Source organism: Urocitellus parryii, chromosome 7 (genome assembly GCF_045843805.1).
Source record: "Urocitellus parryii isolate mUroPar1 chromosome 7, mUroPar1.hap1, whole genome shotgun sequence".
Classification (NCBI taxonomy): domain Eukaryota; kingdom Metazoa; phylum Chordata; class Mammalia; order Rodentia; family Sciuridae; genus Urocitellus; species Urocitellus parryii.
Genome location: NC_135537.1, coordinates 1,238,521 through 1,254,151, shown reverse-complemented (window position 1 = coordinate 1,254,151; position 15,631 = coordinate 1,238,521). Strand labels below are relative to the sequence as shown.

General features: G+C 56.1%; 1 protein-coding gene across 7 annotated transcripts; it reads right to left on the bottom strand.

Moving 5' to 3' along the window:
- Eef1d (eukaryotic translation elongation factor 1 delta) lies at positions 1–15,253 on the bottom strand. 7 transcript variants are annotated; one of them, XM_026409824.2, is made up of 9 exons: positions 15,152–15,253; positions 6,956–7,079; positions 6,473–6,544; positions 1,777–1,833; positions 1,380–1,479; positions 1,203–1,303; positions 758–979; positions 276–470; positions 1–92 (listed from the first exon to the last, which is right to left on the bottom strand). In XM_026409824.2, the coding sequence occupies exons 2-9, from the start codon at positions 7,070–7,072 to the stop codon at positions 54–56; spliced, it is 903 nt and encodes a 300-aa protein (XP_026265609.2). In that variant the 5' UTR covers positions 7,073–7,079; positions 15,152–15,253; the 3' UTR covers positions 1–53. The 7 variants fall into 7 exon arrangements, with proteins under 7 accessions (XP_026265609.2, XP_026265610.2, XP_077657517.1 ...); XM_026409825.2 differs by having other exon boundaries at positions 6,956–7,076; positions 15,152–15,251; XM_077801391.1 differs by lacking the exon at positions 15,152–15,253 and adding an exon at positions 8,903–10,017.
- Positions 15,254–15,631: the final 378 nt, after the last annotated feature.

Here is a 15,631-nt window from a genome sequence, read left to right as displayed (position 1 = left end):
TGCTGAGTCTCAGTCTTTAATCTCTGTAGGTCCTCACACAATGTGTGCTTGGCTCAGATCTTGTTGAAAGCTGCAATGTCGACACTCTGCACCTGTGGAAGAAATGGGTACCATCAGAGGCTCGTTTCCCCAAGGCCCACTGGCTCCAGTGCCTGTGCAGTAGGAGCACAGTGGGGCTCCATTCAGGGACCCATTCATCACTGATGGGGCAGCAAGTGCAGCAGTGGGGTCCCAGGTTCCGCCCAACTGCTCACCACCCCTTGCCCCTTACTCACGTGCTCCTCAAACTTGGTGATCTGCTCCTCCAACAGGTCGGTGCCCACCTTGTCATCCTCCACCACACACTGGATCCGCAGCTTGCGGATGCCATAGCCCACAGGTACCAGCTGAGAGCCACCCCAGACCAGCCCATCCAGCTGGATGGAGCGCACACAGGCCTCCAGCTGGGCCATGTCTGTCTCATCATCCCACTGTGAGAGAGTGGAGGAAGGCAGAGTGAGCCACCCAGAAACCCCCAGAGCACCAGGGGAGAGCCCACCCCTCCTTGGCCTTGAACCACCATAAAGACATAACTCTGTTTCTTTTGAAGGGCTCTTGGAAACAGTCCCACCGGCCCCATGTTTCTGTTCTTATCCCAAGATTTCTAATCTTGACTTCCCACCAGGAAGAGTCAGAGGCTGAGGCTGTGGGCAGGCCACGATATCCTGCGGTTGAGGGGACTCCTGCCCTCCCCGAGTCCCTCCCTACCCCCACTCACAGGTTTGACATCCAGGAGGATGGAAGACTTGGCCACCAGCAAGGGCTTCTTGGCCTTCTTCTCTGCATACTGCCGCAGCCTTTCCTCCCGCAGTCGAGCTGCCTCCTTGTCCTCCTCCTCGTCACCGCTGCCAAACAGGTCAATGTCATTGTCCTCGTCGTCCTCTGCAGGTGTGGCAGCCTTCTTGGCTGGGGGTTCCACTTGGCGCATGGGAGACACGTGCTGCCACAGGTGAGGAGAGGCTGAGACCCAGCCAGGCCTCTCCTCTCTGCTGACCCTAGGCATCCCAAGGGCTTGGGCTCAGGGTCCACAAGAACAGCCCCCCCAGGTGAGGATAAGCTCCCTCACCCTGACTTGGGGGTCAGCCTGGGCACCATGAACCTTTCTGGGCCCTACTACCTCACTGCTGACCACAGCAAGAGGTGTGAGCCAGGAGGGTGCTCACCTGGGTTTGAGGGGCTGTGGCTCGATGGGTGGGCGAGCTCTTCTCCAGCATGCTCAGCCGGGCCTCCAGCCTAGCGATGGCCTGCTGCAGGTCCTGCACCACTGTGGGTACAAGGGGACAGGGTCGGATGGCAGGTCTGGGGTGGGGGGGAACCCAACCATCAGGCCCAGGCCTCACCGCTTCGCAGGTTCTGGTTCTCTACTTCCAGGCTGGCAATGCGTACAGCCAGCTCACTGTGGTCTCCACCAGGCCCGCCAGAGGCTCCAGGGCCTGAGCTCTGCAAGGCAAGGGAAGGGGAGCTTAGTACCCAGCTGTGCCTAGGGCCCCTCAATCAGCCATTCAGAAGCAGAGTGCCATCCTGGGCAAGAGGCTCAGGATAGTCCTCCCTGCTGAGGCCCACCCACGAGGGTGTGAAGATCTGTTAACCTCAGGGAGGGTGGCTGCACAGCCATAGTAACATTCTCAGTCAAGCACGAGCACAGGACAAGAAGCAGGGGGCCTGTGGCAGCCGAAACACAGCAGCAGCTCAGGGTTGTCACAGCTCAGTAGCTGGACAGGAGGCAGCAGGACTTACAGTCCCAGGGGCAGCCTGGCTCAGGGCTTCAGGGGGGCCGGGCAGCACCGCCTTGAGCTGGAAATGGGAGGGGAGAGCAGTTGAGGGGCCAATGGGGAAGGAGCAAGCGTGCAGGAGGCCACTAGTCCAGCCCCTTGCCTCCCAACCCTCACCCCCAACTGGGGATTGAACCCAGGATACTCTACCACTGAGCTACATTCCCAGCCACTTTCATTTTATTTTTGAGGCCTCATTAAGTAGCCCTGCCTGGCTTCGATCCTTCTGCCTCAGCCTCCCAAGTTGCTGGGACTACAGGTATGCACCATGTCAGCAGAGCTGACCTGTGAAGGTTCCACTTAACCATAGGGCAGGCTCCCCCCATAGGGCCTACCTTAGCTTCTAGACTACCTCCAGATGTTACGGTCCTCAGGCCAAGGGGGCAGGGGACTACATAACAGGTCAGGGGGTGCACGAGTCCTAGCCCAATGTTCTTGCAAATGGGATGGGATCCTCCAGAAGGATGGGAGGGCCTTTCTCAGGATCTGCTCCACAGCAAACTTAATCCTTTCAGCAGGAGGCAGCAATCAGGCCTCTGCCCACTGCACAGCACGTGGGCCCCTGGGTCCTATCATAGCTCTTGGGAAGACAGTGAGTGTCCCCCCTTGGGAGCTGAGTGACACAGAGCAGGATTTGGGCAGGGATGGCAATCAAAGTGAGGCCCAGGAGACCCACCTGAGAGTGGAAGCTAGCTAGAGTGCCAAGGCTGTTTCCAGGGCAGGGAATGGGGCTATGCCCTGGGGACTGGTGCCCACTCCAGTCTGTGAGTGGCAGGGCCTGGGAGCCTGGGGCCTCACCCACCATATACAACAGGCCTGAGGAAAAGGTCCCTCTGGAAGAGGCACAAGTTAGCACAGGATCTGGGAATGGTCTCACTCTGTCTCCACACAGCCTGGGCTGGCTCCAGGGATGGCCAATCAGGCAGGCGGGAAGACTTCCTGCAGCCCCAGAGCCACCGAGCCGGGTCTGACCCTCTGGATGCTGGAGCTCAGTATGCCTGATTCCAGTGCAGTAGTCTGTGAGGGTCTTCCTGGACTGAATTGGGGTGAAGGGTTGGGATTTAGGACTGTTGAGATGAGATCAGGTAAAAGGCAAGGACAACAGGGAACCAAGGATGGGCATGGTGGCCAGGCCTGTAATCCCAGCTGCTTGGGAGGCTGAGGCAGGAACATCAAAAGTTCAAGGCAAGCTTTGGCAACTAAGCAAAACTCATCTCAAAAAAAGGGATGGGATGTAGCTCAATGATAAAGAGTGCTTGCTAGCAAGCCTGAGGTCCTGGGTTCCACCCTCAGCATAGGGGGAAAAAGAGAGGGAAAAAAAAAGTGTGTGTGTTGGGAGAGAAGCCCAGCATGAAGCAGGAACCATCATACAGTGGTGGCACTGCTCCCAGGAGCCCATGTGCCAGCTGTGCCAGACAGACTGGCCCCCAGACTTACCATACGAATGCCATACAAATGCCCAGAGCCTGCAACACTGGCTCACATGGCAAAGTGGATTCTGCAGAGGGCATTAAGGACCTGGAGATGAGGGTAGGCCTAAGGTCACCACAAGGCTTTATGCAAGAAAGAGGAGCCAGAGAGGAGGCCAGAGTGATGGACAGCTGAAGAGAGCCTGTGCTAAAGCAGACAGAATAGAATTTCTCTAGACTTCAGAAGGAACCTGCAGACAGCTAAGACACCTGCCTCCTAAGACACATTTCAGACTTCTGATCCTGGAACCACAGAATGATAAATGCATACCATTTTAAACCACTAGATTGTGGCAATTTGTTACAGTGCCAGCAACTAGAAAACACAAACAGGCCTTGGCTCCTACAAGGGGGGGTACTGCTAAAAGTCCCTAGAAATGTGGAAGTGGCTGTAGAATTGGCAACGGTAAGGCTGGAAGGCCTCTGTGAAGCATGACAGAAAAATCCTGGCTCCCTTGAGCAGGCTGTGGAGGCAAAAGCCTGGGAAGAGGATGAGAAGCAGCATCACCTTGGAGACAGAACACTAATGGCAGATGCTGCAGTGAGCTCAGGTGACAGAAGTATGCATCACCAGAGAGGATAGGGGCATTGGAGGACAGGCTGGCTCCATGTATCAGGCAGGGCGCAGAAAGCAGGACTCCTAGATGAAGGAAGCTGACCTTCCACTGAGACTCCTGAGCCAAGTCTGGAAGGCACAGGTTAGCTTTGTGACCCTTACAGCAAGATGAGGAAAAGAGACAGAGGAAGGAAGCAAAAAGAAACCAGGACTTGATGGTCTGGGGCATTCACAGAGCCTCGAGACTGCAAGACACTAGCGAGGTGACTCATGTCACAAAAGCACGCTCTGGAGAGAGCCAGCGGTGGCTGGTATCCAGGAAAGAGACACAAGTCAGAGGATTTACATGCCCACCCAGAGACCAGGAGCTTGACTTCTGGCTCTCCTCAGCCAGCTCAACAGGAGCCAAGAATGGGATGAGATGACCCACTGAAGACCTGCAGGAGACTGCATGGAGCAGACCCGGTGGCATACAGTGGGACCCACAAACCTCAAGAAGTCTGTATCAGCAGAAACCCTACCAGCTTGGGCCAAAGGAACAGAGACAAGATGAAGTCAAAGGAGGCTGCAGGACCCCAATATTCACAGGCAAGAAGGCTGCTGAAATCCCTCAGCTATAAGTGGTCTCTGGCAAGATGGTCTCCAGGCAGGGTCCTAAGCCACAGGCCTTCGAACCCCAGGCAGTTTGCCTGGCTCAACCCTGAGCTAGCTTGAACTCTTTCTGAATGAGAATTTCTACTCGACATCTGTCCCACAACTGTACCTGGGGAGCAGATACTTGTGCTCTAGTTTCACTGACCACACCTAGACAGGACCTCTCAGGATGGACCACAGCACAACTCCCCAAGCCTAACTCAGGTGACATGCTGAAGTGATTCAGTGGACTATGGTAGACAGAGATGTCTCCCACTCCCAAAGATGACATGGGCCTGTGAATCTGTTACCTTACATGGCAAAGGGAATTAGCAAATATGACCAAATTCACTTAAAAATTTTTTTCTTTTAATATATTTGTTTAGTTATCAAGAGCTATACCACTAAGCCACAGCCTCAACCCCAAGTTTACGTTTTTAGAAGACAAGAAGGGCCAGGCACAGTGGCACTTGCTTGTAATCTCTGTGGTTTGGGAGGCTGAGGCAGGAGAATTGAGAGTTCAAAGCTTACCTCAGCAACTTAGTGAGGCCCTAAGAAAATCAGGTAGACTTTGTCTCTAAAATATAAAAGGCCTGGGGTGTTGCTCAATGGTTAAGTGTCCCTGGGTTCAATCCCTTGACCAAAAATAAAAACAAAAAGGATATCCTGGGGCTGGGGTTGTGGCTCAGTGGTGGAGCACTTGCTTGGCACACTGTGAGGCACTGGGTTGGATCCTCAGCACCACATATAAATAAAATGAAGGTCTATTGCTAGCCCCCCCCCAAAAAAAGTTTAAAAAAGAAAGGATATGCTGGATCACCTGGACAGGCCCAGTGCAATCACGAATCCTTGTGTCAGAGAGAACTGAAGCAGTAGCAGAGGGACTGGGGATATAGCTCACTTGGTGGAGTGCTTATCTCACATGCCCAAGGCTCTGAGTTCAATCCCCAGCACCACCACCACCACCACCACCACCACCACCACCACCACCACCAAAAAAAAAAAAAAAAAAGCAGCAGAGGCGGAGGGTAAAAGTGCAGGCCAGAGCCATAAGCCAAGAGTGTAGAGAGTTTTGAAATCTGGCAAAGGCAGGGATGGATGCTCTTAGAGCCTCAGAAGGATCACAACTCTGTGGGCACCAGGGCTTTAGCTCTGACATCCATTTTGGATGTATGGACCTCTGGACCATGAAAGAGGGTAAGTTTGTGGGTTTTTGTTTTGTTTTGGTGGTGCTAGAGATTGAGCCCAGGGCCCTGTGCAGGCAAGGCAAGCAACTCTACCAACTGAGTTATATCCCCAGCCCCAAGTTTGTGTTTTAAGCACAAATCATGTGGTAACCCATTACAACAGCCAATGGGAAACTGGAACCCAGCCCTCAGGACAGGACATCACCCACATCCCAGAATGAGGCCCTGACTTCCCTAGAGCAGGGAAGCCAGAACAGCAGATCTGTCCTCCATCTGAAGGGCACACCTTCCCCATCCAGCCTGCCAAGCCAGAGTGGGACAGAGCTTGCCATTCCTCCTCAGTCTGGGGCCTGGAGGCCAAGCAGGTGCCAGCTCTGATCTAAGATGCAACACACCCTGTGAGCCACCATTCTTTCCCTGGGGAAAGCCACTAGACTGTAGCTTGGCAGACACACACACTCCTTCAGCAGGGAGCAAGCAGGAGGACACAGGCTTCCAGAGTGTACCCAGTGTGTGTCTTGAATCACTCAGCCAGCAGCCCAGGGTTGACACCAAGGGAGTGGCCAGGTGACCACCAGCAAACAGGTGAGGGGGTTGTGTAAAGGTGGAGAGCAAAAGATCATCTCTGTGGAAGTTTGGGTCCTGCAGGCCTCACTGTTGTGTCCTGCAAGAACACAGCCCTGCACACGGTACCCTAACTTTGATCCTCAGGGCCAAAACAGTCGGTAGTACCAAGAGGGAAAAAAAAACAAAACAAAACTGACGTGCGGTTTGGCCGAGCACGAGCCCACGTATATGTGGGCCGTGGGTACTCACTCCGGCCAGGGATTTCTGGATGTTCTCTCTGGCTCTTGCAATGTCGCGGAGGATCACGCTGGCACCATTCTCCTGCAGACAGTGCAGAAAGAACCAGTCTCTCTCTTTTTTGTTGTTTAAACACACACACACACACACACACACACACACACACACACTCCCAAGAATCCTCACTCAGAAAGCAAGAAAGAACTGCACAGAATGAAAGTTCCAGGGGCAGTGAAAAGCAGGATTCAAGGACAGGACCACAGGGTCTCAAGTACGGGGTCTGCAGCCTGGCCCCCCACTGCCTGGGAGCATCAGAAGCATGCTGTCCTGTGTTGGGACAGGAGCCAAGAGCAGACGCCACTCCCATCACCCTGAGAAGAGCTACTTGGCCCAGACGTGCCACTACCCACCCAACCTTGCCAGCAACCTCTTTGCAGGCTGCAGCCACTCCTACTGAGCAGCAGAGCCACCTGGTGGCCCCAAGCATTCCCTCACCTGGCGGGAGGCACCAGCCACAGGCCCATTCATCTGCTCGTAGAACTTCCTTTCTGCATCATCGTATTTGAACTTGTCAAACCAGATCTTCTCATGCACTAGAAAGTTTGTAGCCATTTTTCTGCTGGGAGCAGGAGGAGAGGTAAGGTCAGAATGGCTGGGAAAAGGGGGTCCCAGTCAGTGCGGGCCTCACCTTCACCACAAGCCCCCAAGCCTGACCCACCCTGCCTTGGGAGTGGCCAGAAGCAACAGGGTGCTGGGTGGGCTGCAACACCCTCCCCCCCGTACAGTCCCAGATGTCAACTCTGGGCCTGCCCAGTCCTTCTGGCCCATAGACCACCAGTCCTGGGTGACAGAGGCTTTAGAACCCAGGGAAAACACAAGTGATCCTCGGCATGACGACACGAAGCCCACAAGGGCCCTCTGCACACAAGTGGCCACACCAACACATCATCCTCTCCTCCCACCCTGTAAGGATTTCCCCCAGGGCCTCGATGGGGTCCACAGGCTTGTCCTCTGGCCAGTGGGTCTCAAAGTTGGTCCAAAATCCTCTGGGGATCCCCAAAATTCCTCTCCTCTTTTTCTTTCTTTTTTTTACAATTCTGGGGATTAAACTCAGGGCATGAGTGCCAGGCAAGTGCTCTACCACTGAGCTACATCCCCAGCCCTAAGGTGCTCCCTTTCAAAATCAGTCAATTTCTGCAGTTGAGGGCAGAAGCAGCTGCTGCCATGAGAACACAGAACTCTGACCCAGATAGACCAAGGGAGATTGCAACAAGGTAGAACAAGGCCACTCTGCTTTCTGAATCACTTTGCTACAGGAAAGGTATTTTTGACAACATGTTTTGGGCACTAATGTGCAAAAGCAAAGCAAAAAGCTTTTTTTTCTTCAGTAAATATATACTTTTGGTATTTGTAGTTTACATCCTTTAACAGCCAAGATGTAAACATCAATAGATATAAAAGCTCTTCAGGGTCCCAAGACCAAAAAGCTTGAGAACAACTGCTCTGGCCAAGTCCAGCAAACTATGGCCCACAGGCCATGTCCAGTCCCATCTCTGCATACCAGGCCTCACTGGGTCTCTGGCCCTTCAGTTTATCTACTCTTTTTCTCCAGCTGTCCTGCCAAGTGCTACAGACAGACCTGTCTGGTGCTGCCCTCAATTCTCTGTGCCAGGGACCCCATACTATCACAGGGCCTCACCAAGTGCCCTCTCACAAGAGAAACAACCCTGTGTCTCCTTTACTGCCCTTACCTAGGACGACCTGGCAAGCAGCCAGGCCACCAGGACAGGTAGGTGCAGGCAGGAAGTTGCACACCTTCCCCCAGCACTCAGGGCCCAAAGGGTATTGCTTCCTAGGAGGCCCAGGCAACTGGTTGGGACCCTTCATGTTCCCTCTGTGTCCACCCACCTCACCCATCATCTGCCCAGGTCCAGCAGCTGTGGGGGATGCATTCTATGACCAGGCACTGACCCGAACCCCAGCCTCCAGCCTCCACTGCTGGGTCTATGTCCACCTATCCTGGAACAAGGCCACTTGGTTCCCAGGCTGAAGGAGGTCTCCCTCTGCAAGGAGTCCTTTAGACAGAGGCTGCTAGACGAGCCACCAACTCTCAATCTGATGCCCACCTTACCTCAGAGGCAAGCACACCCAGTGGGCGGGCTTGCCACCATGGCCCCCACACCTCACCCAGGGTATCTGTCCAATGATGACGTCTTCACCGACCAACCTCAACAGTTTAGAACTGCCACCTCCAGGACAGACACACCAGCCCTGCCCACCCACCCCACATTCAACTTGGCCGGGTCCTCAGGTAACTGGAGCGCCCCCACCCAGGGGAAGGGTGGGGAGGGAAGCATGAGGGGCCCAGGCTGGGGGTGGCAGTCCCTGTGCCTGCAGCCCAGGCCGGACCGGGCTGGGTGCCCAAGAGCACAGGTCTCCTACTTGGGTCTCAGGCTGGACATGGATGGGCCAGAGCGGGGCCCAGTTCGGTGAGCCAAGGAGGCGGCCTCAAGGCGCCAGGCCATGCGCAGGGCCTCAGCAGCATGGTGGCGGCACTCAGCGCTGTCGTAGGAGGGCTTGCTGAGCCAGGGGGCCTCAGCATCCTTGTGCAGGAAGTACCAGTAAGGCAAGGCAGAAGGGGCCTCCCCATCAGCCCGCAGTGGCCCGGCCCTCTTGCTTCCTACGGGGTTGCGGCCCCGCCGGTCTCTGCGGCCCCGCCGGGTGCCCTCTGCCTGGCCAGCTCGCTCCTGTAGGCGCACCTTCCCGGGAGGATGGCCATCAAACAGGGCTTCATAGAAGCCCCTCTCGGCAGCATCATACTGGGGCTTCTCCAGCCACACCTCCCGGACCAGTGCCTGTAGGCTGCCCAGAGGAGGCTGGCCGTTGGCTGGTGGGCTGGGCTGGTGAACCAGGGCCAGGCTGGGAGTGGCCAGCTGCTGGCCTGCATCAGGAGCCCCCTGCCTGCAGCTCCCCTCTGCGGTCAGCAGCAGGGTCTGAGACTGCTCCACAAAAGCCCGCTCAGCCTGGTCAAAGGAAGACTTGTTGACCCAGACTCCCCAGGTCACGTGGTGACAGGCCACCTGGTTCCCATGTGTGCAGGGACCCCAAGGGGCCAGGGCAGGCAGCTGGGCTGCCTGGGCGGCCACATCTGCCAGCCTCTGGCGGTAGGAACTTTCTGCCTGGTCGAAGAGTGGCTTGTCCAGCCACACGTGATCAGCTGAGAGGCCCACGAGGGCCAGGTCCACCTGGCCGAGCCAGCTCTTAGGGGAGCGCTTCCTCTTCTTCTGCAGGGGCTTCTTGCTGTCACGGCTCTTCCTGGGATCGCTGCTGCTGCTGCTGGTATCGGGGGCCTCTGCCTCGCTGGCCTCCTCGGTGTCCTCCTGACCGGGCCCGTTCACGGCTGGCACCTGTGTCAGGAGCTGCTGGGCAGAGGCGGCGGCTTGCGTGGCCTCGCGCTCATGGAAGCGCCGCTCGGCCTCCTCATACTTGTGCTTGTCCTCCCAGACGGTCTCCAGGGCACAAGAGGCCTTTCCGCTCCTCATCTTCGGGCGCAGCATTAAAAAGCAAGCACAAGAAGGCAGTTGCAACACAGCAGAGGCACCTGCCTCCCAGGCCCTCCTCAGCCTGACAGGCAGAGATGGGCAGGAGACCTGGGGCAAGGACTGGGTGGGGCGCCTCCCAAGGGGCTCCATGAGAGGACATGCCGAGCGAGGCTCAGAAGTCAGACCCTCGTGGGGAGCTTTCGTAAATAAAACCAGGAGACATACATACACATCTATGTGTGTGTGTACATGTTTCCACTGCCAAAGTTGCCTTTGCTAACTCCACAGGCCCCACAGCCCTCTGAAAGGAATCTAGAGAACACTACTTCCAAACCACTTCCAAACCTGCCACAGAACCCTCTTCTCATGGAGCCTCCAGGTAGGTTGCAGATGAAACAGAAACAGCTGTGCTCAGACTTGACTTTCATGTGAACCCCCATAGTTTTCTAGTACAACTATATTCCATTAAATATTTGAGATTAACTTACATTAATTAACTACTCCCCGTTTATCTGAACTGAACTCCAACTTGACTTCCTGGACGTGTGCTAAACCTGGCTGCCCACCCTGGAATAGCTGGTATTGCACTTCACAGAAAGGCTGCTGCAGCTGCCCATCACCATGCCACCTGCACTGCCACAGCCTCACCACTGCCCCACCCAGGGCAGCCGCCTGTCCAGTACAGGGACAGGGATCTTAGCAAAGGGACCTGACTGACCTCACAGGAGGGGTGGGTGGCTGGGAGCAGAGGCCAAGTGTCCATCCCCAAATGATAACATCAACAGGACACACCAGGGAGGGTGCGAACAACTGGTCCTAAAGGGAAGGAACTAGAGCCCAGGCTGCTCAGCCAGCTGTCACTGTGTCCTCAGTTGGTACTGTGGCCAGTGCAGGCAAGAGTCATCCCTGGGGGCTTCAGCCTTCTTACTGGCCTGGGTGTTCTCTCAAGCTGTGCAAGACAGGGCCCTGGGTCTGATACATTCACCAGCAGCCACATGATGTCATGCCCCTGCTGCCCCAGCATCCTTCCAGGAGCACAGAAGCCCACAGTCTGCCCCCAGGTACCGTGCCATGAAAAGGGAAGGCCACAGAGACTCTGCCAGCCAGCCCCCAAAGCCAGGAGGCAAGTTGCTCAGAGGATGTAGGTAAGCATCGGCCATGTGCTCAGCTGCCCTGCCCCATAGCCATCTCTGTCTGGATTCCTTCTAAGCCAGATCCAACTAACAACCCACAGGAGCTGACTACAGATAGGGGCACCACTGCCCCACTGCTTCTGTGGATTTGCAGGGAGCAGCCTAGGGGAAAACAGACTTGACAGGTTCCAGGACCTCTGTGTAATCATGCTACCTAATGGTCCTCACCCAGGAGGGCAGCAGCCTGTGGCTGGACAGCAAACCTAAACCACTGTCCAGGACCCTTTCCTAGTATCCACAACAAAATCACAGTCTGACCTCCCTTGTCCTGGGGGTGCTTAGTAGTCTAAATTCCACCCATGTAGTGGACTTCAGGAAGCTCTGCCCATCCTATCCTGACACCCACTAGGCTCCCTCCATCACAGAAAGGAGACCAGGAGCCATAGAGATTCAGACAGGGAATCCCCGGGCCACCCCTCACTCACCAAGGCTAGGCTGCCAGGGCAGAGGCAGGGGTGAGTGTGCGGCCTGGAGCCCAGGAGGCAGGGCACTGTGACATCACCCACTGTTGCCAAGAGGCAGTAGAGTTGGCCTTGAGTGTGTCAACGCAGCAGGGACTTGTCTGTTCTCTAACCTCCCCAGCATCAAACCCCCAGGACTCACCAGCTGCTCAGCGCCCATGGAGCTGATCCCTGTCCCTTCAACAACACCCACTAAGCTGGCCCCAGAACTCATACCCTGCCAAACCTTACTGGCCTAAATGACCCCAAACCAGGACCTAGGGGCTCTTCCTGGGGCAGGAGCTGCAGTTCAACGAGGGGAAGCCACCTCCAAGGTACATGCCAACAAGGAACACTTCTTAAGGCCACATCTTCACATGTGGCTGCCAATACCCTGCAGGGGGCTGCATGCCACCTGCCTGTTCCAGGCTAGGACCCTGCTTAGTGCCACACTGCTGCCCCCCGCCCTCCAGCAAGCCCTGGCGCAGGAGAAGAGAGGTGGTGCACCAGACAGGTGTACTTACTTCTGCTTTGGCCTCCTAGGACAGCATGAAGGAAAAGCATCAAGGTTAGAGCAGTGGGAAAGCCAGCCGTGCCAGCCCGAGCAGGCTGGATGGCCTTTCGGAAGCTGCTGAGGTGACATGGGTCAGAAGGTGAGCATTGAACACACCTGTACCACCCAAATCCCAGGCAGCTGCCTGCACACTTGAGGCAGCCTCACCCCATCATCCCTCGAAACACAGCTCTTATGTCGGCTGCATGAGATCAGCTATTCCCTGGAGCACACACGTACGTAACAAGACCACAGCTGTCCGGGAAGATCAGCCAGGAACAGGAAGCAACGAGGTTCTTGAGTACCAGCTGCATCCCTACTCAAGGTGGCCCTTCTGAGGCTCATCCAGGCAGCAGAGCTTGCCAACAGAATGAAGCACAGGGAAGAAGGCCAGCTGCCAGACAAGGGAAGGGCCTGAGCAGCTCTTGCTCCACTTAGGGATGCAGGCTAGACTCCTGCCAAGGTCTCTCCTGTGAGAGGTGGAAGGGGCCCAGTCTCGGGGGCGTTCCAGGATGCAGACAGCTTAATGGGCCCTTGGTCCTAGTAAGAGGTGCCCAACAGCCCCGCAGGGCTTCCAGCCCAGCAACCTATATAAGAAAAATCTCATAAGAAACTTAACGAATGAGCTCACTGGCCGAGGCAGACACAGCCTCTGAAGTATGTGTGAGGCCCCATGGCCAGGCCACATCTATTCTGCTGAAGGGAGGACATGGGGTATGGGGCCGTGTCATTTGCTAACCTGGAACCTGGCAGCAGTCCCTGTGAAGGACCCTCCTGAAGTGCTGTGCCCTGAGGAAGATGAGGGCATGACCTGGCATAGCTACATCCACCACAGTGGCAAGGGCCTGGAGGTCTCCCTGTACCAGGGCAGATGGAAGAGGAAGAGAGGGCTCCCAGGCCCTGCCCTCCACACCTTCCATCCTCTGGCATGTCACCCCATTCGCCACCCACACCGATGGGCTCCCAGACTGTCCACCCTCCAACACAGAGTGGAAATTCGCTGAGGATGGGGTCAGCTGGTTCGACTATACTCCAGCAGCATGTCTCTCTGGGCCGGCCTGAGTCTGTGGATCAGGGCTGTCCAAGAGAATTTTCGACATATTCCTTGTCCAAAAGGGCAGCTGCTAGCACTTGAAATGTGGTAAGGATGCCAGAGGAAGGGGCTTTTTTATTCAGGACAGGCATGCAGCCACGTGGCAAAGAGCAGATCTCTGCATGGGAATGAAGCCTTTGACCTTTTCTCTCAGGCTGCAAACTCCACAGCACCAAGTTTCTACTCATTGCTTCCCTGCACACTGGAGCTAACTAAGCCACCCCACCCCAGGCCTGGCCAGCCCCAACAGCTTTCTTGCCTCAAATGCCATCTCTGTCACTTCTATTTCTGTCCCAGTCCACAGTACCCTGGGCTGACCCATCAATCGGCCCAACTCAGCCATGGGGCCTGTTAGGTGCCTCCTGCTTTCCCAACTCTCCCCCACATATACACCTGACTATAAGACAGGTGTGTCCTCACACAGGAATGAGAACACCTAGCTGGGGACAAGAGTGTGATGTCTTACACTGTGGGAAAATTAAGGCTCCAAGTGTTATGGCCACTGAATGCTGCCAAGTCAGTGAGGTGAGGGGCTCGACACCAGCATTTCACACAAATGCCTCATTTTTCGCAATTCCCAACATGCACATGTCATCTTAGAAATCTGGCACAAGACAAGGGCCCTACAAAGGCTAATGTCTCATTTCCTGCCCTCAGCCCCAGAAACGCCGACAGCAGCAGCAACACCTCAGAGACACTCTCTTTAACCACCAAGCTCTCTTCAAGCACATGTGCCCACCTGTGCTGAGCCCCGCTCCCTTACCCAGCTCTCCAAGGTTTATACCCATCAGGCTCCTCCAGAGGGCAGGAAGCCATTCAGTGATCCCAGGCAAGAAGGTACCAGTGGTCTTTCTCCACTCACACCACCCCAGTAGCCCGTAGGGAGGTGCTGCTATCCCTTAACTCCAAGATAAGAAAAATAGCAGCCTGAACTGGTCACCATGCAGCTTAGAAGGGGACCTGCCCTCCTTTAAGAGGTCCTTCCTCTTCCTGGTAGATCCTTGATTCTGCTGACACACAGGACTGGCTCAAGACCACTTCATAAAAAGGCCTAGGAGCTCAGCTGGACCTGTGCCAGGGACAAGGTGAGAAAGCATTTCTCAGGGAAACTTGGGAGCTCCTGTCACATCTGTCTTTTGCCATCTCCCACCCCTAGCTGGGCACAGTTTCAGGAAAGGAAAACCAACAGCTGGAGATCTCATTTCCTTCTGCCTCTGGCAACATTAAGAAGCATCCCTCCCAATCTGGTGGGAACACCCCAAAGTTTAGCTTCAGCGTACTTTTGCTAAGAGGGGCCCTTCACTCAATAACCAACCCGAAGTCCCCCCACCTCACTTGCTCAGCCTTCTGAAAGTGTTCATTTCCTAGGAACAGCACGACAGTCCCTCTCAACGTCCCCTCTCCACCCAGACCACTTACCTACACTAAAACTGTCTCTTTCGAACCACTCAGCACAGTACATTACTCCTTACTCTCTCGCGCGTTTGGGAACCATCTAAGTCTCGCAAAGGTTGCACCAGTGCCCTCCCCTCTAGGACCAGAGCTCGGTGTGCTGTAGGTGTTTAACACGTGCTGGACGAACGCAGGGATTACAAGCACGAACAACAGCTGGGGCAGATGGGTGCTACGGTTCCCACGAGGACGAAGTCAGACCCCGAACCCAGCGGCCCCACCAATCTCAGGGCGGGTTCCAGGTTGGGCCGCCGGCCACGCAGTGCGTCTGACCACGCGCTCAGCAAGAGGCGCGCGGGGTCTGCGCCCAGGGCGGCCGTCGCCTTGGACCCTGTGGCGGTCCACGCTGGCCCACTCGCGCTGGCCCGTAGGGCCTCTCCGGCGCGTGCGTTCCTTACGACGGGGTCGCGGTACTCACACTCCAGCCACCAACACGACCAAGAGGAGGGACCTGCAGCGCGGGTCTGCTGAGGAAAGGGCGGGCCGTCCGGGCCGCGAACGGGAAACGGAGCGGGGCGTACCACGACAGGCGCCGCGGGGGACGCAGCCCTGAGCTCACGCCGCCTCGCCGACGGAGCTCTAGGCGTTATGCGCTTTGTAGCTGCCAAGGTACAAGACAGTGGGGTCCTACCCCAGAGGCCTTCTCCACGGGAGAAATCGGCTCAAAGTGCCGGGGAAAGAACAGCAGCCAGACCCACACCCCTCCGCCGTCCACCTAATGGAGACGTCCGCTAGGCCAGGCATATTCGGCGCACGCGCCCAGGGACCGCGCGAGGCGGCCAGTGCGCAGGCGCGGCGAGGCTGTGGCGTAGCCGAGCTGTTGGGGCGGGGCCAACGCGCCTGCGCCGGCTGGGCTGGCGAGACAAAAAGGAGGAACCGGGGCTGCCCCGCCCCTAAG